This window comes from Lineus longissimus, chromosome 9 (genome assembly GCF_910592395.1).
Source record: "Lineus longissimus chromosome 9, tnLinLong1.2, whole genome shotgun sequence".
Classification (NCBI taxonomy): Eukaryota; Metazoa; Nemertea; class Pilidiophora; order Heteronemertea; family Lineidae; genus Lineus; species Lineus longissimus.
In genome coordinates, this window is record NC_088316.1 from 17,570,788 (window position 1) to 17,598,454 (window position 27,667).

The following is a 27,667-nucleotide window of genomic DNA, read 5'->3' on the forward strand; positions in this document are numbered from 1 at the left end:
CTTTGCATACGAATCGGACATTGCATGTGTTTATAGAAGTTTCGATTTTTGAACATTTTTAATGTCTATAAGCGAATAAAATGCCAATCTTAAAATTTGCAATGTAATATTTAGATATTGTTCGTGTTCAAATATTTGACGAAGATGCCTGTAAACAAAATAAACATTGAAAAACCATAGCGACAGCCAATTCCGAAAACTATTTCGTCAATCACTTGCCAACTTTTACAGTGATGTTGGCAACAAATTGCCTTGGCTCGTCAACTGCTATTGGACCATTTATACGTTGTTTGTGATCGAAATACGTGGTTAATCTTCGCCAGTTTACGTTCATAGTCTCATTACATCGTGTATGTCTTCATATTTTGATTAAAATTTATTATATTGCCTTGGCAAATCGCTCAAAAAGCGCCCTAAAAACCAAACTTGACGGGCACCTGTTAAGTAGGTCATTCTCATTAGCCAATCAGATTGCTTGTAACAAATCTGGTTTGTTGACAAACAAATTCTTGCATGTGCTTGGGAAGCATGTGTATTTTAAAGAGATTACATGCAGTGAACAACATTTTTTGTGAGGTGTTTCAGTCATCATTCGTTTCCGCTATTTTATGTGTTTTTAGCTGCTGGTATAGTGGTATGCAATTTCGACAAAGTTTGTTTGGGTGCTTTACTGCTTATACTTCACTACACATTCCGAGTCGTGCGTTTCACCTAGATTGAAAGGTCAAAGTGGCTTTTACACCAGTTGCTGCAGCCATATGTCGCTTTACCCTGTATTCCATTTTCTCTTTTCAGCCTCAATTCTGAATCAGTCAGAGACAGCATCAATAGATAAATGTGGCAAGCAGTACTGTACAATGCGTGGCATTGCCTCTTCTTCTTCCTAGTCAGACCTATGTTCAAATGGGTAGTCCGTAAAGTTAGCGGTCGGTGTGAATTGTTAAGGATTACCTACAATGAACCTGTTGGAGCATCCAGAACCCATAATATAGGTACGTCATGTAAGTTTTGAGTCTGTACAAGGCGTCAAACTTCGAAATAATAAAAAATAATATCAGTTCCCCTAGGGCATTGGAAGTAACCCAGGACATACAAACAATGTGGAGTGCACCTTGATTAATGGCTCTATTTGAGATAGAAACAGATGGTCAAATCAGAATATTCAGTGCTGTTTCTTTTCATTTATTTTTCCACACAGAAACCTCCCTACAGTTGTCCAAAACTCCTGTGATAAGAAGTCTTGCATTTGATGAAAGATTCAATGTAGACGAAGCTGTGGAAAATGTCCAGAATTTCAAAGATATAAAACCAGAAGTACATGCCAAGTGAGTCAGAAAGTTTCTAAATGGGTAATCTATGCTTTGGTCAGCTACATGTATTTCAGTCTTCTCTGCACAATTACAAAAAAGGGAGGAGCATCCCTCTTTTAAAATATTTCTACCCACCTCATAAAGTTCTGATTTTGAAGTGGTTTTAGTAAAGGATGTGACATTTCCACCTCTGCAAACATGTACACTCCCCTGGCCCAGACTTGCATGTGGCAAGTAAAAATGAGACATTGTGAATATTTCCGGAAGATGCGTACATCCACTTGAACTACTCTCTTCTATTTTCAGCTTTGGTCTGTTCTTCAAGGCATGCCTGCTTCAGATATCTGGCTACAAGCAGCTGATCAGTGATGTGGAGTCCATGAGGAAGATGCCCTACTCTGAAGAGAACGAGGAACATGAAGAAATGCTAATGAAAGTAAGACCAAGTTGAGCCAGTTGAATATAGTGATACAATTGTAATACTATGTAGTCAAGACTATTGTCTGCTGCATGTCACTTGTGAGTCAAAGCTGCAGGAGCAGTGATTTGATGATTTTAAATATTCCTGCCCAGCATGTCACTGTCGCCTGATAAACTAAAACTATTTGTATGTAACTGTAGTGTAAGAGCGTGTTCATTGCCATACGTTGAAGACCCACATATAAATTTGTCATAATTGTACTTTATTACTTTTTACAAAAAAAAACATGACATGTATTATGTTATTGACCTGAATTCACCAACATGTATCATTGGCAAATAAGGTAAATACCACTGTAATGAGATAAGCTTAGGCCATGCCTTTTGTCAACTTCCTGTGACCTGAAATTACCTTTTGTAATAGTCTACCAAGTTTTTTATTTACTACAGGGTGATTCAAAAAGAAGGTCTACTGAGATATGACCAAAATGTCTGAATTTTTCAAATGGAATGAATGAAACTGTATAAATGACCTGCCTACTTAGCTACTTTTGAGAATATGAACAGAATTTGAAGCAATTCTTTTCTAATTCTTTTCTTCCAGTTATGGACTGGTCTGATGCCTGACACACAACTCGAATCTCGCATTTCCAAGCAATGGGGTGATATTGGATTCCAAGGAGATGACCCTAAAACAGACTTCAGGGGAATGGGCATGTTAGGCCTTAACAATCTCTTGTAAGTTCGAAGTATAAAACTTATCAGGAAATTTTGTCCATGTTGGATCCAGAATTCTGTAATTTTTCTTCCCTTAATACCAACTCACCTGAATGCAATTGTCTTTTCCAAAATGGGCTCTTTTTCTTGTGACCTCAGCCAGATCACAAGGTCATAGTCCAATAATAAAGGTGACAAGGCATCAAACATTCAAGTGACTGTTTTAGTATAAATTTTACCTGAGTCTGTTTTTTCCCTTTCAGGTACTTCACCACCAACCATAATGACCTAGCACGTCAAGCTCTTTCACATTCCCAGCATCCACAGTATGGATACTCCTTTGCTATCGTCGGCATCAACTTGACGAGTGTGGCCCATATACTACTCGTTGCAAACCATCTGAAAACGCATTTCTACAATGTAGTCAATGACAGGCCACACCTTGAGCATTTCCATGGAGTCTATAGTGAGTATGAACCTTCTACTCGACCGAGCCGATGCGAACCCGGACCCGATTTTGACAGTCATCCTTACACATCTTCAAGCAACCATTCAACACTTTGTCTCATTCACCACGTTTGATCGGAGTCGAACGCAGCGCGGAAACATTGTGATTGAGACAATGCGGTGAACGGTTTCAGGAGGATTTTGCAATGCATATTGGAGAAAATTGAGTACACTGTTCACACCAGTAAGTGCAACTTTGGCTCATACACAAGTTTTTGACTTGAAAGGAGTCTTTGGTCTGAGATGGCCATAAGGTATGCAGAATATTGGATTTCATGTCTCATTCAAAGCTGTGGCAAGAAAAGTAGAGTGACTTGCCCAGGCGATGTGTTGGTGTTATGCCAGTCTCAAAATGTTTTTGAAATTCTTTTTATTGCAACCATTTCTCTGTTGTAGGTTACCTGTTTGTGGAGTTTGACAAGTATTGGTTGGAGGAGAAGCCAGGGATTATGGAGTTCAACACATACAAAGATCGCTTCATGAGCAAGATGATAAAGCAATTGAGGAATCCAGCTACAGTTTTACAACTAAAGTCCAAAACTAGAAACTGAAACTTTCCTCTGTGAAAATTAAGAGCACTGCAAAAAAATAGTCTCTATAGAAATCGAAGATTTTTCTCTCCAAGTTGGTTTACCTCAGCTTTAGGCTTTGTTGAATATGTGACATTTGTTGTTAAGTTTTTAAAAACCAGACCTTTCAGCATGAACAAGGGGTACACAGCTGTTCTAATCTCAATCTTGGTCTTCAGATTCAGCCATTGGTGATTTGGCATCAGTGCTTTGAAAATGTTATGGAAATGTAGGTTGCATGTCTAGGTGCTTTTACTCATATGTTTGCTGCATATAATGTGCTCCTGAAATTTGCAATATATTCAAACTATGAAAAAATTAAGATTTTTGTGATCTGCTAAACTCTCCTTCCCCATCTGCACATAATATCAATTGATATACACATTGCTGAGATGTGGGTGCTTTTTACAAATTTGTGAACTTTTTCTAATTTTTGAACTTTTTGGAACAAGGGTACACCATCAATTTTGTAAGGTAACTTTTCTATGAATTCTTTGATAAAGCATTCTTCTTTCTATGAATTGTAAATTCTCCCAAACTCTTCATCATGTTTCCTCTAAAGTTTGTCTTCAAGAATGAATTCTTTCTGCTGATCTCTAGACTTCGAGCTTCTGCACTAATAACTGAAGTAATGCCTTTTATACCAACAAAATGTGAAATACACTCACTATATCATGATGTTGTTTAATAGGTAAGCTAACTCGCCAATTCACAGAGTTGACATAGTTCACCTGCAATATTTGTTAAAAGATTGAATAAATATTTCTCTTACTATTTATCGTGGTCTTCTGCTGTTTCATTGTCTTAAGACTGCTTTGTGTAGACATATCTCCTCGCTCTGCTGAGAGCATAGGTGCTGACCACCCCTTTTGTCTTCTGTCCCAGGCAAGCCTCTCCAGCTCTTGCTGAGATTGACCCATGGTCTTCATGTCACTCTCGATCGAGGTTCCGTCCACAGCTGTTCATATGCATGAATTATATTATACTCCCGCAGACTGGGTCTACAGCCTGTCGTAGGGGAGTACGTATGAATGAGTGAAGCAGTCTGATAAGTCGTTAAATGAACAACAAGAGTTTATGAGATATCTAATACACACTGATCGCAGGAACCCAATTGCAACCTGTGGTTGTGACAATGTCCTAGCCGGTAACCTCAAGAGATCAGTAAGTCACAACCTACTGCAGTTTAAAGAAACCTTGTGCCAGGACAAATGAAGATTCGGCCAAACATGAATTGGATGCTAGTTGGGTGTAGCATCCTCGAGGACTAATGCCACGGGTTTAAAGTATTGGCTACAGGCGACATGCCAGTACAATCTTGCTCAGACACAACTAGGCTGAATGTTCGCCGGATATATGCTGGGACAAAAGTAGATTTTGTTCAACTTGGTTAGGATGTTAGCTAGAGGTGACATGCTGGGACAGCTAGGTTGTGATGTGGAGGATTCGCGGATGAAATGATCGGATTTTGTAGCTATGATGCAACAAGGCTTGGCTGTAGACTGGAGACGACATGCCAGGAAAATCCAGTTAAGGCAAAACTAGGTTGTGATGTAGACAATGTAGATATCTTCTTCCTCAAAGTTCTCAGTCCTGTTCTAGTAACGAATGCTGTCTATAATGCAACTAGGTTGTGATGTAGGCTGGAGATGGCATTGTCTAAGAATGTAGCAATAATGTAACTTGGTTGTGATGGAAGCTGGAGGCAACATTGTCTGACAGTGTAACTAGGTTGTGATGTAGGCAGGAGGCGACACTGTAGGACTATGTAGCTGTCCTGACAGAGCGACCGATTTTGTACAGAACGAAATGACCCAGGAGGCTTAGTATGAGATCGATGTGACACTGTTGATCATCGTTCTGTTAATACAAACATCCATTAGACGCCGCTATTGCGCAACATCCGGTACCATATTAGTGGGGGAAACTGCTGGCGGAAACCAAATAGAGTCCGGGAATGATTTGGCATGTTACTTTTCCAGGAAGAAATGTGCAAACATTACAAGGCTAAAAAGGCTGTAAATATTTATATTTCTCATGGAACTCTTGGTGGTTTCCCGACCGATCGACTCGAAAACTGACGTCGATCAGTCTCCGCAAAACCTCAAGTAGGAGTTGCAGACGACCCAGGTCCAGCCGCCGACTTCTCTAAGTAAAAGAATTCTGGGCAGTGCCATTTTGATCAAAGATTCAGAAATGTGGACTCTTTCTAGCCCCCAGCTCTTTGGTGAGCATAGTTTTCTTTCAAGCTACCTATCTTTTCCCGGTCTTCGTTTTATGGGTTTCCGTTGTTCCTACATAAATGTACTTACATTGTACTCAGTCTTATATCTTTGTAGTGCTGTTGTTCTTTTCATGTTATACTATTTTGAATATTCATTTTACTCTTATTTACAGGGTTACTCCTTTGCTGTATCACGAAGATAAGCTTTGGCCTCGGGAACGTCCCGTCCATAGGCAATGACACAACTCTCGAGCTAATACCAATAGTCCAGACCTCAGGCTCGGACGGTAAAGACTTAATAGGCAAAGCCAATAGCCTGAATTCGACATCAAATGAGGTAGATCTTTCAGTTTTAGATTTCAAGGAACCCGAATTGGTGGCAGGCCCCAGAACAGAAACCACAGGATCGGTACGTCAAACCTTCGACAAATACACGAGCCAGAATTCGACATCAAATGAAAGAGATCTTATAAATCTCAAGGAACCAGAATCTGTAGCAGTATCCACAACCGAGACCACTGGCTGGGACGGTCAAGACTTTGGCAATGACTTCAGTATTAATATAACAACTATTGATGGGGAAATTCTAGTGATAGATTTCGTGGAACCAGACATTGAAGCAGTGCCTTTAGGTCTTGATGATGGCGTTGACGTTGACTCTGTGAGGTTTCCCATGGGCGAAATGTTGATGGACACTATTTATAATGAAACGTCGGGCAGGCCGAAGGATCTTCCTTGTGAAGCATCGGAGGGTGTTGACGATGCCGGAAGGGAGGTCTTGTCATGCAGTCCATCCTCATGCTGGTCGTCCGACGGCAAAAGCACATACTGCACGACCAGGGACTATTATGCGACCTTGGCGTTTTGCCACTGCGATGATTACTGCGATGAACTTGGTGACTGTTGCTTTGGGCATGTTCACGGCTGCAGCAGTGGAAATTATTTGCCAAATATTGCGAAGTATAAACCATATTTCAATTGTTCTGAAGTTCATAAGACCACGTGGGTCGACCGGTGTCCCGAGACGGCGGATTCTGTTCTGAAGAAGGCTTGCACAGAATGGGAAGACGTCTCGGGCTATGACAGCATTCCAGTTGACAACCCGAATGCTGGGGTTCAGTTTAAGAACATCTACTGCTCGCTCTGTAACGGATTGGCACTTGATTCAAACTACTTTTGGCCGATCACGTACGAGTGCCGCCCGGATCGACACCTGGAATCCATGGAACGTTTTGTGGTCGCTGCATTGGAATACTGGATCTCGCCGCATTATTCAACAGGTTGCCGACATTTCTCAGTTGCTAAGCCTCCTCCCAGTGATTCGATTATGGACAGATCATGTAACCCCAAAAGTTCTGCCATGCTTAACACCACGTTTGGTCAACATGTCGACACCTGTGATATTTCTTTGGCGAATGAACTGCCAAATTATGATGAGTTGGTTTACCAATGTCGCACATTCTCAGCCAATGTTTTTGCGGTTGTTAATAACAAAACCATACGTTTCCATAACATGTTTTGTGCAATTTGTAATGGGGTCTCTGTTTCCAAGTTGTCATGTCCTTTAGGAACAATAAGTCATTCCAGTCCTGGCGCCGGATCAAAAATAGGTGAGGAGAGAGTCCGCGAGTATTTTGGCTTCGACGCTCTCATGCGTATTCCGGTTGCTCCGAAGAAATGGCTATGCCCAAAGAACCAAACCTATGACCTGAAATCGAACAAATGCGTGGAGATTATGGAGTGTCGTCTTGGGTTTATTCTGCTGGATGGTGAGTGCATGAGGAATCCACTTGACCCCACGTACACACTACCCTCCTCCGTACCGGACTACGACATGGGTCGGTGGCTGCGAGTTGAGCTTACGCTAACCGTGGTAAGACCGTTGACCGTTCTGAACCCAAAGGGTTATGGTGTGAATAATTATAATGATGCTGATATTGATTATGATGTCGGCAAAGATGGCGACCATATAGAAGCTGATGATGGTGAAGACAATGGCAAAGTTGATGATGGTAAAATTGATCTGTGGTTTGATGATCTATTTTGGAACCTTGCCTTAGAGCCTATCTTCAATGACGTGTTGGGCATAATTTTTGAATCGAGATATAGACATTCCGAGTTACGCAGAATTAGTCTTCCTGAAGTAAAAGTAGACGAAAGCGTAATTACCAGCCTAATCGATGTCGAAGGCGGAAGTCTGGTCACCTTGGGAGCGGGAACTACCTTCAAGGTCACTTTCTTTGAGATGCTCCCCGAGGACGGAAGTGACCGTGTGACGTATCAACTAGTGACGGCGAACTCCCTCGAGGCATTCGCAGCCCTAGGTGACAGCTTTATATTGAATTATAAGATTTATTCTCGTGCAGTCGAGTTACCTCTAAACTGCGGTGATGGGGTACCGATTTCGTTTCCTTTGAATGACGCAATGAAGAAATTATTAGCAAATGAGAGCGTCTCAACAGATGACCTTACTCTTCTGGCAGACGACACCGAAGATTCCTTGGAAGTGTTGTTGTGCGATAGCTACGCCCACAAGTTCATCACCTGTGATGTAGTGGCGTATAATATCAATGAATTTGAGGAGACTGACAATTTGACCTGGACTTTCAAGGACGCTACCATTATAGTCTCCGAGGAGACTGACAATTCGACATTGACCTTCAAAGACACCGGTATAGTTTTAAAGGAAGTCCATGCAATGGTTGGCAACATGGTCTACACATGCCTTCCGAAGAAGGGTAAAACACTGGGACACTACAATATCAATTCAAAAACCATGTTCCTACTTACTGTCGTCGGCATTTCGCTGTCTCTACTTAGTTTGACCTTGACTTTTATTACCTATATGGCCTTGACCCCGTTGCGCACCATACCGGGAGTGATGCTGATGAACCTCTGCGCCGTCCTTTTCCTCGCTCAACTCGGCTTCGTCAGTGCTGTCAACTATGTCACATATACTGTCGTCTGCTCTATTGTGGCAATGGTGGAACATTACCTTTGGCTATGCTCCTTCTTCTGGATGAACGCAATCGCTATAAACTTGGCCCGGACCTTCACAAGCGGTATGATGGACAAGGGCAGTAACCGTTGCCAACGACTAACCAGATTTGCAGTCTACGCCTATGGTAGCCCCGCCCTTATTGTCATCATTTGTGCTGTCTTGGACAAAGTCACCGAAACAGAGATCGGGTACGGCCCGGAAAAGGAAGAGAGTGGTCCCTGCTGGTTTCGGAAAGAAACAGGTCTCCTCTATGCCTTCATCGTCCCCCTTGCTGTTATAGTCTTCGCCAACCTAATCATGTTCATCATAACCTCCTCAGCTATTGCAAGAACCAAGAAACTTGCCAATAAAGCCAAGAACGTACAGAAGTCGGATGTCGGCCTGTATGTTAAGCTTTCTTTCCTGATGGGCTTCACCTGGGTATTTGGGTTCGTTGGGACCCTGTTTGATATCGATGCCATTTGGTATGCGTTCATCCTAACTAATACGCTGAGTGGGGTCTTTATTGGTCTCGGGTTTGGGGTCAACAGACGTATCGTGATGATGTGGCGAGACCCGAGAAGGAAGGATGCCAAGCTTGGAACGCAGACGACGCGCTCTTCTGTCTATTCTGACAGTTCGCCGGAAGCGGAGGCAGCACCAAAAACAAAATAATGTTAGTTATTCCTGCTTGTAGGCCAATATGCGCTCTTAACATTTCGTGTGTTTGTTTTGAAGGTCGTCTGATACTGTACACTAGTATCATCCCATGGCCGGCTCGGAAATAAACTGTTTCTTCGGAGAGGATGCTTAGCGCGTAACAACGTACTCACTGGTATTCCATGCACACTTATTCCCGATTCTCAATTTGGGGTTTGGCACAGACGGTTGTGGTCAGGATAAGCCCTTCATTTCGTTTTACCGGTGTGGCTGCAATCCATAATTTCAGTGTTTCCATACATTTGACTGTCAAGCAGTTTTCAAAAGGGGAAAACACAGGGAAACGTATCACTCTATCGTTCAGGGTTCCCAAAATATGTAGGGAAAAAGTGTGTCAACCAAATTAAGAACACATAAAGGCGTAACTATGCAGTGTAATTCTAAAGGCTGGGTCCACTTCAAAAGGCCATCCATGAACTTTTGTTCTTGTTGTAACCCGGGTCACAAGTCTAAAAGCTGTCGTGAACTGATACTCCTGTTGTAACATGGGTCACCTTTGTCCCAAGGATATTCTTCATCTCCATGGTTCACCTGGCTAAGTTCCAATTCATCTTTTAGCATCAACAACTCCTATGAACCATCTCGCATGTTAAAAATGCTCCAGTGTGATGGCTCAGCAGAAGCAGCCTAACATCAACTTCGGGGACCAGAGGTAGACCTGGAAGAATTTCCTAGCCCAGTGTAAAGAGTCGCAGAACCCTTTGAGCAGCAACATAATGAAAGAGAAGCGGTTTAGGGAAAATATGACCTATATCCCTTCAAGCAATGAGACACCACTTCGGGGAATGAGTGCGATGGTCCGAGAGAGTTGGGGTCAGGATATATTTCAAAAAAGTTAAAAATTTCCCATGGTTTACATTTTGGACATTTTAATATATTCTTATAATGATACCTCTTCTATGGTATGATATTTAGAAGTATATCAGAGTAGATGTCATAGTAGATATAATAAAGAAATTTCTCATGTCTAGATTTGAAAAGTTACATTGTCTTAATAAATCAAATGATGGAAGAATTTCCCAGCCCAGTGTAAAGAGTCGCAGAACCCTCAGAGCAGCTGCTATGGAAAATATGTTGTTGCCGACGTATGTGTACACTGAACTTGAGATGTGCGTTGGCCCCGTGTTGAAATGCCGTCCAGTGCCAGTTGGTGCGTTTTTCGCTGATTTGTGCAAAATTCAACATATCTCAAAAGTTCAATGGTTGACCCTCGATTTTGTGTAGCGTCAGCAACTGTCTTTCACGGGAGAATGGTCACTATAAGAATTATTCAAGAAGAAATGTATAATATTTGGGGTTTTCCGTGATTGTCCGGCCCAATTGGCAATATTGCCATTTGGGATGGTGAACAGAGCTAGGACAAAATGCGACGCTTATGATTTATTTAAAGAAATAAAATGCCCGATTTAACATCCTGCAGAATCAGGGGAATCGGGCGTTTCCAGTCATATACGACACAAATGGGTTGTCCTCGTGTATTAATCGCTTTGGAAACGCATTTTAAAATAGGTGTTACGTCCTGTTTATGGGGCACGTCATCATCGCGTACATTTGGGAAAAACTCCCTAACGAGACCTTAGCCAGCCATTTTATTTTGTACTACATTGATAAAGCTTGTCACCAAAACTCAGCATGCGTGAGTGTGCAAATCTACCTCTCATATCTTTCAATAAGTGTTGTTTTGCAAACCGTTGACTTAGTATGATAACTGATCTATACTATATATAAAAAAAGATAAAATACAGCAGATTTTAACCTTATATCAAGGTGCAATTGGCAAAAGTGTTGTGTTTTCGTCTGCTTTGGCATGCAGCTGCTAAAGCAAGTACCATTTCGGGTCAAGGTCATCCGGCGTGTGGTTGAATTTTGTTTTTTCGTCCATAAGGTCCAAAATGAATACGTTTTTAGCCAGATTGAATACCATTTTCGCCTTCACATTAACGGTGATGGCAGTACTGACATTTCTTTGTTTCCTGTCCACGGCATTCAAGCTCAACTTGACGAAAGTGAAGCTAAACACAGTCAAAGCGATCGTGTAAGTACACGTCATGCATTTCTTGTACATTTTTACATACAATACAGACCTAGGCCTACATGCATTTTGTTTAAACATGGACATCATCCTGATCATGATCATGATTGGATGCATGGATTAAATGATGATAAAATTCATCTTTTTCTTCTGTTTAGTTTAGTGGCTCAGGTACAGAATAGTAGACAGGTCAGAACTACTAGACGTACATGGCCATGCATCGCATGGGGCCATGCAGGGCTTACTTTAGATCTAGGGCTAGGCCAGCCAAGGGCCAAGGCCAGGGCAGGGCAGCTACTTCTTACTTGTCTACATAAACCATGACTTTGGTGAGTTTTTTTACCATGATACCATGAAATTTGGAAAATGACACTTGCCCTGCCAACAAGTGCCATGCCGATTCCCCCTAACAAGGCCGTCATCCCATGGGTGCAACGTCCCACAATGACCCCTGCTGGGGAAAGACGTTGAAGAAGAATTTGTCAGTAAGCCATAGTTTAATTTCCCTGGCTTCTAACAGATGGCACTGCTAACGATCTGAACCTGACAAGCCTGGATTTTTGCCATGCTTACAGTAAACCCATTAGAGAGTTCTCTACAGGGTTTTCTCAAGGTAGGGTGGTACCCTTGATATTCAAGAAAATTTGCTGGTCTGCTACACAAGATAGGGTGGCCAGCAATTTAAGGTAGGGTGGTCGTATATGTATAGAAACTCTCACAAAATTCTAGAGCAAGGTGGGACAGGTGGGTCTTCCATGGTAGGGTGGTTTGATAGCGTGCCTTTTGTCATTTCTAAAATACGTTCACAAACAGATTGAGTCTATTTAGGAGCGGTACAAAGGCCTGCGGAAGAGGATGATGTACAGGTACATGTATTGTACTGTCATCGCCTGTGATCCACATTGGGGAAACAAGTTACCAAATAACTGAGTGATATTCGTACCTGTTGTGGACTTGTCATCCAGTTTGATCCAGCTTGCATTGCTCGAACAAACTTAAACAATGTACTACTTATATTTTTCAAATCATTATTTATTCATACAATGGTGAATTTCGGGGCTACTTCAGCTACTTACTGTCAACAACTTTGGGGCTCCTGACTCACTCTATTGATTCACACGTTGAATCTTGTGCGCTGATCGCATGGAAAATGGTTTAATAGTCAAGAATCCTAAAACTCAACTACTTCAGAATGATGGAACTTTGGAGAGAAATCGGGGATTTCCTCCATAATGCATGTAGTAATGTGTCAAGAGTCCTGCTGGTGTGGCACCAATGAACCAGTTATCTGAATAAAAATCTGAAAAAATCATGATTCCTGCCTGGATTTGTTTGTAAGATCAGTACCCTCAACGTCTTTGAGGATTGGTTAACGGCAGAGACCCTGGACTGTGATGTTGTTCCTCTGTCAGTGGGCAGTACACAAATCTGGTAAGGTGCATTTCACACTGTTGGCGCCCCTTTTTCCGCTTCAGGAAAATGGGCAGAGGAGCAAACGTACTCCCGGATTTTCCCTGATCATGCACTGCACATAGGATGCATATCAGAAGTTTGTCCTGCCCCCTTCCATTGTGGAGTGGTACATGTAGTGTCATGAACATAAGAGTTAACATAAAATCTTATTAACTCAAGATGAAGTATTGGGATCGTAACCTGACGGAAATGTCGGTAAGAGGTGTTGAGGAGCACATTGCCTATTTGCACAGAATAAATCGATTTCTTGCATCTCTGCTGTGGCCAATTTTTCTAATGGTTCTACTCCATCATGGGCATAAGAAGATCCTATATTTGTGCAATGAATTTCTGATTAACACAAAATAAATATATGCGTGATGCAGTTGGTCCACATTTATTAATTTTCTCGGATGTTTGAAGGATTTAAAAAAAAGTGCTGACTGATAACGGAGGAATGATAGAAGGGTGGGTTGTGTGTGCATCTGGGTGTCTAGCCTGTAACCCTGCGTAGCTTCTGAAGTGCATGACGGACATTGCGGATGATCATTAAAATTTGTGTTATTTGACTGCATCGGTGATTCTATGCCTACATAGGTGGCGCTTTTGAAAAAAACAAACTTCACGGCTGTATTTCATGATATTGGTCCCTCTCTAATGTCAATGGTCCTTGCCTTCAACTGCTTCAATCCCACTCGTCAGTAAGGTTGGACTTGTCGGCTCCCTTCTCAAAAGATGTTGCATGTTGGTACTAAATTTCAGTGTTACCATTGTACCAAGCCAAGACATAAACCAAACAGACAAAGCCGTAGTAATCCCTTGATGCTAATTTTCGGAACCACTCATCACATTGGTATGAATGTTTTATGTGTTCTCTTAACTTTGACTATGTAACATACACATTGGTTCAGTTTGTTCTGTGTAAACCAGTTTTGTTGCTAGGATTCAGAAATAGTACAGTCATGACAGAACTAACAGTTTTATGCTGTTAGATAATGCACTTGACTGAACACAGTGATTCGGGTACTCATAGAAAGTATGGTTTAAAAATATTAACCCGTTTTGTTAGAATTACCTTTTTAGCTCACCTCTTAGCAGAGGTGAGCTTATCCCATACCGTGGCGTCCGTCGTCCGTCGTCGTCGTCGTCGTCGTCGTCGTCGTCGTCGTCGTCGTCGTCGTCGTCCGTCGTCCGTTAGCAGGGCACGTTTCGTAACTGTTAGAGCTATTGAGTTGAAACTTGGTACACATGTACCCTTATGTAATGACACCTGGGAGACCAAGTTTCAGTCCGATTCGTTTCATGGTTTGGCCACCAGGGGGCCAAACGTTAAAAGTGAAAATATGCAATATCTCCCTTAATAGTAGTCGGGAAATTTTGAAAAAAATATGGTAGGTACTTCTAGCAAAGGTGCATCATATATCCTCCGGGTTTTTGATTTGACCTCCTTTTCAAGGTCACAGAGGTCAAATGGTGTAAATTAGCCGTTAGGATGTAACGATAGCACGTTTCTAAACTGCAATGACTATTGATACCAAATTTGGTACACATTTACCCCTTAGTCAGGTGATCTCAGGGACCAAAGTTTGGTCCAATATGATTCACCACTTGACCACCAGGGGGCAAAATCCAAAAACCTTAAAAATGTGATTATTCCTTAACTTCTTGCCCGATTGCCACCAATTTGATATCATGGGTACATCTAACCACCATACAGTATATGTCACACAGGTTTTTAATTTGACCTTCTTGTCAAGGTCACAGAGGTCAAATGGCGTAGATTCGCCGTCAGGCCGTAACTATGGCATGTTTCTTAACTGCAATGACTATTGATCACAAATTAAGTACACATGTACCCCTTGGTCAGGTGATCTCAGGTACCAAAGTTTGGTGCGATCTGATTTGCCGTTTGGCCTCCAGGGAGGGGGCCAAATCCTAAATTCTAAAAAATGCCATTATTCCTAGTAATGACTTGCCCGATTGGCACCAATTTTATATCATAGGTACATCTAATTCTAACAACCATTCAATGTGTCACCCGGGTCTTCTTTGATTTGACCTACTTTTCAAGGTCACAGAGGTCGAATGTACTGTAAATTGGCCATTTTGGGGAAATTGTAATTGCTTGGACCTACATCAAACCTAACACTACATGACACAAGACCATGCTCTTTATCCATCTTTCCTCCACATGAGGTGAGCACAATGGCCCTGGCCATTTCATTTATGAGACACCCTGTATAACTGATGTGGGCTCAGTGATCAAGTGCTATTCTGGATCAGCATTGATGATGCATGAACTAATTGCCTGAGAGGTTGTGACCAATGAAATCCATGTTTGTGCCTGGCAAGCAACTGACCTTACATAAGTGAAATGAGAGTGTGGTTGCCTGGGATTGTGGGACTGTTTTATCTATGGCTCAACATGAAAATTTTGATCTACACGTGCTACATGTATGTGGGGCCCGGCAGTGGGGGGAGGGGATGTTTGAACAGATGACGATTACAACAGATTTTGCTCAATAAATTGACTTTTCTTTCAGTACTATTGACAACAGTATGCTACAACTATACATATATGCAACACTTCCTGTGGGTATTGACCATTCTGAATCACACTCCAATGCAAAATCACAAATCGTGATTGTTTCTTAGACATTTACTTACAACATGTACAACAGCTTCAAGATTTTTTCATTGAAGACCAAAGCCATTGTCAAAAAATGTATTATAATCTAATTTGAACATTCCCAATTTCGTAACTGATTGTAAATTTTCATCACTTTGGCAGTTGTTTTTTAAAGGGTTAAAATTGAGTCTACCTTTGAGTGAAATACTACTACATCCTCTCCAACCTTTTTAGCATATTCCTGAGTTGGCTATTCGATCTCTTGGCTAATTTCCATTTCTAAAATTCTTGCTAAAACCTTTCCCAGCTACCCACAACATTTTCTTTTTCAGAAATATGTGTGATGTTTACCCCTCCAGCAGCCTTATGATTTGTTCTTACTGACTACATTATATGAGTACAATTACAATATGATAACTTTATTTGCTCATGTAATATGTTATTTGAACCTTCCCAATAATACTTATACTATTAGACCGGGTGCCCAGGCTAACTCTTGTCTTACATGATGGCTGACAGTGACAGTGTCAGGAATCACAGCAGGGCCACGTCACTTTTGGACCATTCTAATTGACCAGATGTCACAAGCGAGGTGTGTCGATCAAGTTACATCATGCAAGTCACCATACAAATCTACCTTTGATCAGTCGACATGTCAGTTTAATTGAATAAGTTGATGTCAACTCAAGCACACAATTACTGCAGAAATATATATGTATTATTAAATCCTGTGTACTCTGCTAAAAAAGCAAATTCAGGCAAATATCCATCAGTTCTATCATAGATATCCTGCAGAAATGTCCGGCATCCGTTTAGATATCTTACTACAGTATTACTTATTCTGACATATTAAGACTAAATATCACTAAATGCTATGGAGTAATATGGCAACTAAGGTCTTGGTTCACCTTTTTATAACAGCCCTGTGAATATCACCAACCTTTTGGTTCAGGTCGTAGAGACATTCTTCCATTTTCTGTAACCGAGAATCCATGTCATCCTGACGTTCATTCGTCTTGATGATATTGCGGTGCATCAGTTCCTCATTTCGTGCAATCTCAACCAGATTTATCCCACTGTCAGTCAGTCCACGTTGTTGCATTTTTATCTCTCGGCTCTTGTTAATTGCTGCGAAGAGTTTTCGTTGATGTGAGATTAGGCCTTCGCCGCCCTTCTTTTTAGTTTTGAATATCATCCATGCTTGTTTTATGACATTTGCTGCCTCCTGCTTAGCCTTTTTGCCCAGTTCCACATCCATAACAAAGGTATGAACATACTTTTCCGATCGGGACAGTTCGAGTTTCTGTGCCAGAACAGCCACGACTAATGCTGTAACGCCAGCGCCAAATATACCAGTCAGAACAGCTATTGTACGCCCACAATATGAGACTGGCACTATATCACCATATCCAACGGTTAAAAACGTGATTGCGATAAGCCAGAGAGAGTCGGAGAATGTAGAATGATAATTCGGGTCGTATTTTTCACAGATTCGAATGGACCAACTAGCCATTGTCACGACACTCACGATTATGACGGTCAGTGTAGACACGGGATTCAAATTCATATACAATTTGAAAATGAATTTAAAATTGAAACTCAGCCGATTAAGCGCCCCAAGACTTTGTGACGATGCATCGTTGAAGAGTTTGCTGTGTAGTAAGATTGTTCTACAGACCCAATATATTCGTAAAAACATTGGCAGGGACAGTAGCACATCAGCTGGTGTTGTGACTGTTTTTTGCTGGCCAGGGTCCGTGGATAGTGTTACCCAGGTGTATTGGATATTGGCTGGGATGGGGTGTATGGCACACACGATAAGTTCCAAGACAATCTTCATACACCTTGACGTCGTCATCGCCAAACGCCAATCGTCCAAGCTGTTCGTTATCATAAAAAGCTGAATATCAGTGGCATGGTACCAGACGGTCAAGACAAGCAGAACAACCGTCGAAACTGTGATGCAAGACTTTAGAAAGTACGATGTTGCATCAGACTTGACATAGACTCTGGACATCATTGACAACTCAGTTTCAATTATCATCAACAGGATCCCAAGCATGGCGAAAGTTACTGCAATGTCATTCAGAACCCGCCGTTTTACGAACACTTTCTTCCTCTTGGCCAAGCGTTGCCCAACATTCTCAAACTGCATGTTCTTTTTCTTTCTCATCCTGGCGAAAAAGGTTTGCCTGCTATGCTTTGAAGGCCCTTGCTCTTCTTCAGTACTTTCTGTGCTGTATTTCTTGAATTCACCATTTTTGACGAGGGGTATACCGGGATTTTCGACGACGGTCGTCATGATGATACTAGGCCCAAGTCAGTCTGAAATGATATGATATAATTTCATTGGTCACTAGAACATGGATTGAAAAAGCATTCGTATTATAAAGAGATCCGGTTGTGCTGTAAAGAAAATTCCCAAGTTGCATGCTGTGCTGTGCAGAGAAAAGTATGAATGTACATGTATTCTGCTTTAATGAGCAGTGTTTCTATCTGAATGACATAGCTGCGCTGCGCGAACCTCCTCAAATGCTTGTCAAAGCTTGATCGCTGGGATTATTCAGCTTTTGAATAGCTAAAAGCTGTTGCAGCTATCAAAGTTACAAGGCTTTATTCATTTTTTACCAAATATATAAAGACCAGTTAAATAATGATAAATAATGTGGGAAGTTTTATCAGTCGGATCCATCTTCAATTGTGTGTAACACGTGCATTGTCATTGGCTTGACAACAGCTGTCATGGGTTGTTTGAGTCGGTTGTTAGCTTTACACCCAATAAAGATGATAGTTTGCGAGACTTCAGTGTACGAATGTCTGCAACCAGTACTCTTATATACTGAAAATATTTTGCTTGACCTGATTTGGTCAATCATGGTCTTAAGTACATCCCAATTTGCTCCAAAATACCATTGCCTTCAAACGTTTACATGCACCGCACTGTCCAGTGTGCTGCTGTACATGTAATGGTTTCTCCACTAACACTCTAAACGCATATTTAACTTTATTTTAGTAATTTGGTTCAATTGAATTTGTAAAAGCAATATTGAACTGAATTTCTAAGTGGGCTCAATGTGTTTGAATTTGGCTAACATGACTTGTGACGACTTTTTTCTTGTTATGATCGAAAATGATTTACATAGTCCGCTTCACAAAGAGATACTAATTTACCTAAATTAGTTTTGCTGTAAGCCCAACATGGCCGGATTTCGTCATAAAATAATTCCTACCCATCTCTCTTGAGTACAGTAACACTTTCACGCTGTTTCAACCATCATACATTTCATAGATCATACATTTCTTATTATTCATTATGGTAATGCTAAAATGCAATGTATACCCACCTGTCAATTGAATGATATTCTCGCCAATTATCGGCTACAAATGTATCCAAAATTCTTAAGAAATTATCCTAAATTGATAAAGCCATTTAGATTATCGTGAGAGCTGTCCATCCCACATCTGTCTCTCTCCCTGCAAACTTACAGACTGACGTTGTTCATATGGATACCGAGCTTGAGATCGCGATAGGCCATGTGACCATATTCAAGAGCCCAAGCCACAGTGGCTGTTAGCTGATTGCCGACTGCTGTAGTTATAGATTTCCATGGGGCATTGATGATGCTGCTTGTTCTCTTCCAGAGGTTTTCATTGTGCAAATGTGGCCCGATTTCACTTTTCAGTGATCTATCAGAGTTGTTTCACTTCCGATAAATGGCACTGAATTGCCCTGTTTCAACCATGTCATGTTTGCATGCCACTCTGAATGAGTTGTTCAGTTGTTAAAATAATGATATTTCCTTGATGTGAAATAACCATGCCGATGGTGATGAAAATTATGATGGTTTCAACGAGGAGTCTATGATTTAATGGTATGATGATTGGTACATAGCACTCGTCTAACTGTTTTTATAGGCTGCTGACAACTGAAGATCATGTATTTAGTGTGTTCACCATTCCAAGTAAAGACTTAATTGAATGAGTTTTTGTCAAAACTCTTACCATAATTTACTTCCAGTGGAAAGATAGATTGACAATTTACAGTTGTAACACTGTAACCCCTTTCTGGTAGACATTGTGGAATAACATCCTTTCAACTACAACATACTTACCTATGTTAGTTTTGCTAAGTCTTCAAGAATGCTGCTATTTTCCTTGACAGCCATTTGATAATTTGCCTTACTCCTTGCTATTAGCGAGTTACTCAAAATCATGACAGTAGAGTGTCGTATCAACTAACTTGATTCATAAATCCAGATATCAGTTGATCAAAGTTAGGAGAGTTAATCCGAATAAGCAGTTCATTTGGGCACTGAATCTGAATTCCATGACTTGAGGATTGGAGATTACTGATGTATCCTCTAAATGTCACAGTCAAATTATAGCCTCAATGCTCTCCTCAATGTTGACCCTGTCCATTTGCTTTGGCATCTCATCTGAGTTGGTGGAGGCTTTGGTCAGTGGTCAGCGTTAGTGTAGTGATCCTTGTTTGTTTGTGATACCTTCCAGCGACTTTAGCCAGCCCGTTATTTCTGATGACAACTGCTCTCAGTTACACCAACAAGAAGCACACACAGCTCTGCTAACCGCCTTTTCTACGACTGAAAATTGAGGCTGGGAACTCAAAGCCAGTCGACAAGTGTGTGTAATACTCACTGCCAATGCGACTGATTTCCGAAGCATTTACTTGTGTTACCGGTGTCGATAGTCACCCAACAAGTCAAGTTTGCTTTGTAATCCTAATCCTATAGGGTCGGGCGGATAGTTTGATAGTCCCTTCCGAAGTACACACTTACAGTCAATGGTAACACGTGTGTATTCTCGAATAGGCTTGGCACTTGCCACTGCGCCCTTGAAGATTTACTATTTCAAACCATAACCCATGAAACCTGTTTATTACGAACTATAGAAAGGCTTGATCCACCATCTGGTTGTTATACTATTGTATTTATTGATGTTGTATTAATCGACTGCTGTAGTTACGATGCATTTATTGCCTGTAAACTATACGATTTTACACAGAGTGGGGGGTGGCAGAAGGAGCAACTGAGTCCATGGTGGCGTGGAGTTTTTTAAAATTCATGAGATTCTTCACCAAAAACAGTTTTGTCCCCTAGGACTTTTGTCAGCTGAAGACAATGCTTGTGTCCAAAAACCACGATTCAGCAAAGACCATAGCTATCCAGAAGGACAATTCTCCACTAAAGTTAGTTCATTCCTGAGGACATGCTGTGCTACACCAAGGACATTTTGTCTCAAAGATGATTCTCCACTGAAGACAATCTGTCAGAGGGGATTTTTCTCCATTAAGACAGTATGTCCCTGAGGACATTTTTTCACAAAGACAAGTCGTCCTATGTTTGCACAACTCAAGCTGTAAATGTACTCATCTAATTGCCTGATGGATATGAAAACATCTCCTCTGGGCAGAGAATGTGTCTATTGGTAAACGATCTATCAGTGAAGCAGTGTACACAGATCCTTCAGATTTCAGATCAATACCCAACAATGGGCCGAACCCACATCCCTATCAACACAGGGAGCCGGAGGTGTAGCCTTGTAGGCCTTGCGTGCCTGATATATCACTATCAGCAGGCCTGTACAAACAATGTGTTTCAATCTGTTTTGGCAACAGATGTTGAGAATAATTTGCATAAAAAATTCAATCATGCCTGTGTTATATCTCTGATTGATGAATAATCTGATTTGTTGACAATACTGACCAGGATTGAATTTCATAAGTTGGTTATTGAAATACACGAATTGCTTTATTTCGTACATGTACCCTTTCGGGTGGAATCTTTTCAGAAATCCGGCCTTTTCGACCAAATTAACTTGATTTTATGATGTATTTGACTATGTGTGTGTGTGTTGGGGGTGGGGTAGGGGTGGGGTAGGGGGGGGGGGGGGGGGGGTCCACAACTCCACACAGTATTGCTATTGCTCATGCACTGGGAATGTTGGGGTCACCTGTCATGATGGAGTTAATCGCCATTTGGGTTTCAATTGGCTTCAAATTGCAATTGAAAGATTGAAGTGGGGTTAAAGAGTTAAATGCTTGTTATAATTGATTGTTTTTGTTTTGTATTGTAATCCATTTGCGTCAGTTGTCAATGATACTTTTATTCTACACCTGAGCTGGCAGTGCCACACGTGACATGGCGAACCCGGTGGCACAACAGTTGAGTGTCGGCCTTGTGATCGGGAGGTCCTGGGTTCGATACCTAATCGGTGCCACTTTGCAACTTGCCTGAAATGTCCTTGCGTGCGCTAGATTGTGGCTGTCCTTGGTTCTTCAGAAAGGTTTCTGGATATTAGGCTGGGTTAATCTTACACATTTCATTCTTTCTAATCTCTGTTCAAAGACACATACCTGTGATTACAAAGTAAAATGAGAGAACATTGGTAACACCGAACTCCTCAGATTCGTGCATGTTTTTACATGGAAACAGGTACAATTGTGAAATAAAAAACATTGATTTTTTCTCAGCACTTTCAGACTCTCAGTGCAAGACTATGAAATATTCAGAGCTGCCCTATTTATTTTTCATGCCCACCTCTTCAATATACTGGTATCTTTTACCATATTCTGTGTGGTTTTAAATGGTCTGTGTTTTTACCTGCCAAATATTAAGTGCACTACGTTTATTTTATTATTTCTGTAGAGTTTAAATTTAGTTTAATTTTCTTGTAAAATTCAAATAGCCATCTTTGTGCTTGATTTCCCATCATCATCTCATGATTTCATTTTTGTGTCTTTTCAGAAAAAATGTGCCAGACTACAGTCAAGGACGTGACCGTAGTGACCTTGGATTCCTGACATTTGACCTCCAATCAGATATCCTTTTGTGTAACGATTGAAAATATTTAGTTAATTAGAACAAGATGCCCCTCCCAAAATTGCTTTTCCCCACAGCAAGGTTTGTATAGTTCCTGAATAATACACTGTTCGCAAAAGTTACAATTTTTTTTCCTTGACTCTGATCACATCTGAATGAAGTTTTCAACTGGAATTGCAAACAGCTGTTCCTGTTCCTGACTGCTGAGTATGAGACAAAAAATAACGTAAGTATATCACAGGAATGCCATGAGGATGGTACAGTGGTAGGGTATTGTCTCAAATGGAACCCATGGCCAGGTTATTCATGCCTTGTGCAATTTGTAGCTCCAACTCATCATTCTAACTATTCCCAAGCTTGATGCCAACCACTCTGTGGAGACTGACTAGGATAATACCATAAAAAACAAATAATTTTGCGGCTATGCAGTTAAGAACACAGAATAGCATTTCAGGTAATGATCTGGCTCTTGTAAGTGTCTTTAAAAGTTATAAGAACACTTACTCTGATTGGTTCTCTGAAAAGAGGATCTGTGCAGTGCTATATTGCAATCACAATTGTATCATGTGGAGTCTGAATTTCTGTAAGGAAATTGTGCCACTGAAATTTGTTCCTTGCTGATAGTTATATAAATAATTTGATTTATGACTATGACTCAAAAGTGAGGTCCAATTTCCTTGTGATCGAGCTGTACCTTGTACTCAGTATATTCAATCCAACTGAACAAACTTCTTCAACGACGGCTTGCTCAAACTAGCGAGAGGCACAGGATAAAATTCTACTTGAATAATATTGGTCACTTGAGATTGAATTGTGGGCGTCTATAGCTCCGTATCTCATTCCTCAGATCAATGCTGCTCCACTTGAAGGAATGGCCCCATTGAGATGCTTATACCAGTCGATACCCCCTAGTACTTGTTTTACATTTAACACATCGATTCCAGATTGTCACATCGCCATGAGGAGAATATGTAAAGTTACTCAAGGGCTGGATGAAATAATTTATGATGAAGTTATAGCTGTGGGTTTTAATAAGTGTTTACAGAGCAGTTTTGGAGAAAAAAAGTCTTGTATGGCATGATACAGGTCTACTAGATGTATTACTATCAGGTGCTGGAGCTTGAACATGTGTTCAAAGTTTCACTATCAGCCTGTTAAGTCATTTTAACACCAAGACTAAATAAAAGCCACATTTAAGCAAGGAGGGTTGATAGATGCCTCGATGTCTCAAGGACAATGAGAAGACGATGACTGACGTTGAGCAAGGTATAAGTCATCGACTCTGCCTTCAAAGGAATCATACTGATAAAGTTGAGGAAATGAGGAGATTGAACAAATACAAGCCAATCAAATCTGGCCGGGTCTTTTAACATCTAAAACAGAATCATTTTGTCTTCCTAATCATCATTATCTGTCATCTATTTTCAGGCGGTGAACCAGGTTGTGTTATGGGATAAGATCATCCAGCGTGGGGAGAATGGCAAGCTAGACTACAAGAGTATGCACACAAAATACTACTTCTGGGATGATGGCCATGGCCTCAAGTAAGTATGGGCACGATACCCTGAGATCACCCCATCTCACCAAGTCCAAATTTCTGACCTCATTTATAATAGTGTTCTTTCTTGAGATCGTATCAGAGGGTGTTGCCATCACCTTTTATGTCGAGATGTGATAGAATTGCCACCAGCAAAACAAACTTATTGATGATAGATATCTTTAGAAGGAGGGATAACAATGCCTAGGCAACATCTGGCTTGACATCAATGGTTAAGATGAAATCATTATTAAAGAGAATTGCATTATCTTGAGACATCTGGCTAATTTGTGTTGCTTGCTATTGATTGGGAATTGAAAAATGTTCCAAAAAAAATCATCCAGAGATATCCGTAACTGAGAATTCGATTAAAAATAAGACCGAAATAGCGACAAAGTGTTGATTTGGGGTAAACCCTTCAAGTTGTTTTGACTGAGGAGTGCTCAGATTTGCTGTCAATTTGTTGACATATTCCAAACTCCCTTCAAAAATGTAGGTAATGCTAAAGCCTTCAAGTTCTAGGTGTCTCTCTGACCTTGATACTTCTAAAAGGCCGTAGGAGTACATTATATTCATAGTTGCCGTTGGAGTGCGCTTGATGAGAATTGTAGATTTAAACATGTTGGGGAGCTGAATTGGTTGATGCTATCTACAGCTGTTGCTTATGTTAGGCCTTGTCCACAATGCCTGGCTGGCTGCCTTCTTGATGGGACCATGACTTCCATAACTTATCTCCATATCTCTACGAATATCATCTGTGGATTAATGTTATTAAAGGCGTGCTGCCTCTGTCAAAAGTCTAACCTGAAAGTGCATTTGACCGGTGATATTATCGATATCATTATTAGTATATTTTGTACTTGTGATACACAGCGCCACAGTGTGGGCAGTACTACATACATTTCCTACCATCACATGACATGGTTAGCCAATGGCATTCTTGATACATTGCGGTCATCTGATAACAACATATATCAACGGTATAAGTTAGGATTACCTGTATTTACTGGCAATAAAATTATGGTTGAAAATCCGCAAAAATTTATATCTGGCTTTTAACAGCCTGTTTTTGTGCCTGGGGAAAGGTATTGTGATATTGTCAGTGCTGATAAATTTCTTCTGAGATTTTATCATTCTATTATTAATGATTTCTAAGGCGTTGTCATGCCTGCCCGCTGTGCCAGCTGTGATATTAATTATTCTAGATCACCGGGTGACATTCGTTATAGCTGTTATCTTCTTCAACAACAGGTCACTGCAGTGGCTCTAATTTGCAGCGAAAGAAATGCTTCAGCTAAGGTGTCTATCCTGAAGTCTAACCAATTCTTGGCCTATCCAGGCTTACCATTATAGATCGATTTCCCGCCCATATTCTGATATTCTGACAAATGTTGGAAGTAATAATCGCCTTTATGAGTTTGTTTACATCCTTGGACAGGCATCGACCCTGATTTGATAAGCTGAATGAGCTTCAAATCAATTCTTAAGTCTGAATAAGATTTATTCTCACAGCTGAACAAATTAATTCGGGCAGTCATCGTTTCCTGTACTGTCATTGCAACTTTATTGATGAATTTGTGGTTATTGATAAATTGTGTGTCCTTCTTTGATTAGAAAATACATGGCATTTAGTTATCAATTTACCTTATTGTCCACGACAACAAATCAGGCTGTGTGGTTTTTATCAAAATCATAATAGCGTTTTTTATTGGGGTTGGTTTTATCAGCAGATGCACGTGATGTGTATTGTGATGGTTTTGCAGGAAGGAATCTGTCAATTTGTTCTGAGGAATGAAAGCATTTTGCAAATGAAATGTTGGTGCAACATGGCAGTGACAAAATTACAGCTGTTGATTGGTTGAAAATGACCATGAATGGGAACCATAATTGAAATTATCTGTGAATTTTTATTGTAATTGCCCTGTGTTATTCCACAATGTTGCATATGGCCTGGAATTTTGAATATTCTCACAAAATATAAACTAACCTCTGTTTCTCTCTTTGCAGGGCCAACAATAACATTACTCTCTCGTTGTCTTGGAACATCATACCGAATGCTGGTGGCCTTCCCTTGGTGAAAGGAGACGGTTCCCATACATTTGGTTTCCCTAATGAATATGCATCATCCCGGGTGTAAAATATTTGATTATTGAGACTTGAGCATCCCTTCCCTAAGTCAGTCCTGCCATTGACCCTGTACATCATAACAGAACTTGCACAAGTGCCATCTTTAGAACCGGTGGTGAACTAAACATTAAGGCATTGTTATTAGTGTGATCAGTTCTTTAACTGGATGTAAGTTGTCATTACGCTGCTTTGATTAGCAACACCTGAGGGGCTACACTGCATGGTAAAGTTCGGTATGTTTTGTTAGAAAAATGAATGAAAATTGAGGGATGGCTGGCCACCTAGTTTGTGGTGGTACATACACAGGGTCAGATGTTGCCTGCCTAAAACAATGGAAGAGATGTTCAAGTCAATTGTAAAGTTCTTTATCAGAATGTTGTCCATCATGGTTGTCAAATTAGTTCTTGTTTGTATATTTTCGTTGGGGCAAAAATGCCATTTGGGAGAAAATAGGGTGTATTTTGTCTCATGCTGTAGATGTATGTTCAACTAGGCCTCTTTCTATTTGTAGTTCAATGTATAAAGGACACAGTGTAGAGGTGACTTTGGCCCAAGCTTGAATTATGCAATGTGAATGTACATGTGTATTTCAATTGCTCATCATCATGGACAACAATTTGATTCAAAACCATTCCTTTGGGGGCCTTCTTTTTTCTGTCAACGAAACGTAATGTGGGTTCATTTTCATTCCACCATGAAAAACATTTGAAGGATAAAAGATTTCGATCATTTCATTGTCATAAACTTCGATACGAAAATAGATGAGTCTTTCTGCAGGACGGAGCCCTACAGAAAGAGTGAACAGAGACCTAATGTAATAATCAAAAGCACCACTGATGTACTACCATCGCCATCTTTTGTCAGAAGAAATACGTGTTTTCCCTGAATCTGTTTTGTGCTGTGGGTGTGGGTATATTCAATGGTGGTGTTGGCAAAATAATCTAAGAATTTTTTCCTTTTCCTTCTAATTTTCTTCTCGACAACATATTTTTTTCAAATTTGAACTTTGCATTTGGAGCAATGCCTTTAGGGCGCCATATATTTCGCAATAACATAACCATGACGATGTGAAAAACATCGTCATAGTCCAAAAAGAAGCTCCGAGTGCTACATGTAAATGACATAGATGTGTCACAAAACGAGACAAAGTCTTCATTATTAATCATTTTGACGTTGTCTTTTGCTCCAATGGTGCAATATTCATGTTGTATATCAAGAATGACATTGAAAATCAAATACATGTTTTAAAAAGAAACCAGTAAACATCATGTGTATTTATAAATCAAGACTTTCTTCCATGTTTTTGCCTTCTGCTTTCCTTTCCCAAATCTTTGAGGTCAGCTGATGACATCAGTGTGACTTCTGTTCATCAGTATCCTGAGGAATCAATGGTGTCAACAGAGCTTTGTTAAACACTGTTTGGTTTGGTTTACCGCCAGGAGAATAATTGCTCTTGATGACACCCTGGCCTTCCCCATCCAACATTTCCAGCGTCCTCCTCGAGGTATGGCTTGAGATGGCACCCATGAGAAGCTGCGTGGTGATGCGCCTGCTTTCCCCACGCAGACGTACACTGGCGTCCTTGCCCCATCTGCATTCCTTTG

General features: G+C 40.7%; 3 protein-coding genes across 7 annotated transcripts; 2 read left to right on the forward strand and 1 right to left on the reverse strand.

Annotated features, from left to right (window-relative positions):
- Window positions 1-225: 225 nt before the first annotated feature.
- Window positions 226-4,301, forward strand: LOC135494135 (ELMO domain-containing protein 2-like). 4 transcript variants are annotated; one of them, XM_064781931.1, is made up of 7 exons: window positions 226-350; window positions 796-992; window positions 1,199-1,325; window positions 1,617-1,746; window positions 2,335-2,468; window positions 2,711-2,913; window positions 3,351-4,301. In XM_064781931.1, exons 2-7 carry the CDS (start codon window positions 836-838, stop codon window positions 3,503-3,505), a joined length of 906 nt encoding a protein of 301 aa, XP_064638001.1. In that variant the 5' UTR covers window positions 226-350; window positions 796-835; the 3' UTR covers window positions 3,506-4,301. The 4 variants fall into 4 exon arrangements, with proteins under 4 accessions (XP_064638001.1, XP_064638002.1, XP_064638000.1 ...); XM_064781932.1 differs by lacking the exon at window positions 226-350 and adding an exon at window positions 503-571; XM_064781930.1 differs by lacking the exon at window positions 226-350 and adding an exon at window positions 554-634.
- Window positions 4,302-11,292: 6,991 nt separating this feature from the next.
- Window positions 11,293-27,345, forward strand: LOC135493451 (signal peptidase complex subunit 3-like). The gene is made up of 5 exons (XM_064780805.1): window positions 11,293-11,482; window positions 22,325-22,398; window positions 22,549-22,625; window positions 23,828-23,943; window positions 25,944-27,345. Exons 1-5 carry the CDS (start codon window positions 11,340-11,342, stop codon window positions 26,071-26,073), a joined length of 540 nt encoding a protein of 179 aa, XP_064636875.1. The 5' UTR covers window positions 11,293-11,339; the 3' UTR covers window positions 26,074-27,345.
- On the reverse strand, window positions 15,445-20,499 carry LOC135493450 (small conductance calcium-activated potassium channel protein 2-like). 2 transcript variants are annotated; one of them, XM_064780803.1, is made up of 2 exons: window positions 19,673-20,499; window positions 15,445-17,885 (listed from the first exon to the last, which is right to left on the reverse strand). In XM_064780803.1, exon 2 carries the CDS (start codon window positions 17,860-17,862, stop codon window positions 16,465-16,467), a length of 1,398 nt encoding a protein of 465 aa, XP_064636873.1. In that variant the 5' UTR covers window positions 17,863-17,885; window positions 19,673-20,499; the 3' UTR covers window positions 15,445-16,464. The 2 variants fall into 2 exon arrangements, with proteins under 2 accessions (XP_064636873.1, XP_064636872.1); XM_064780802.1 differs by lacking the exon at window positions 19,673-20,499 and adding an exon at window positions 18,905-19,029.
- Window positions 27,346-27,667: the final 322 nt, after the last annotated feature.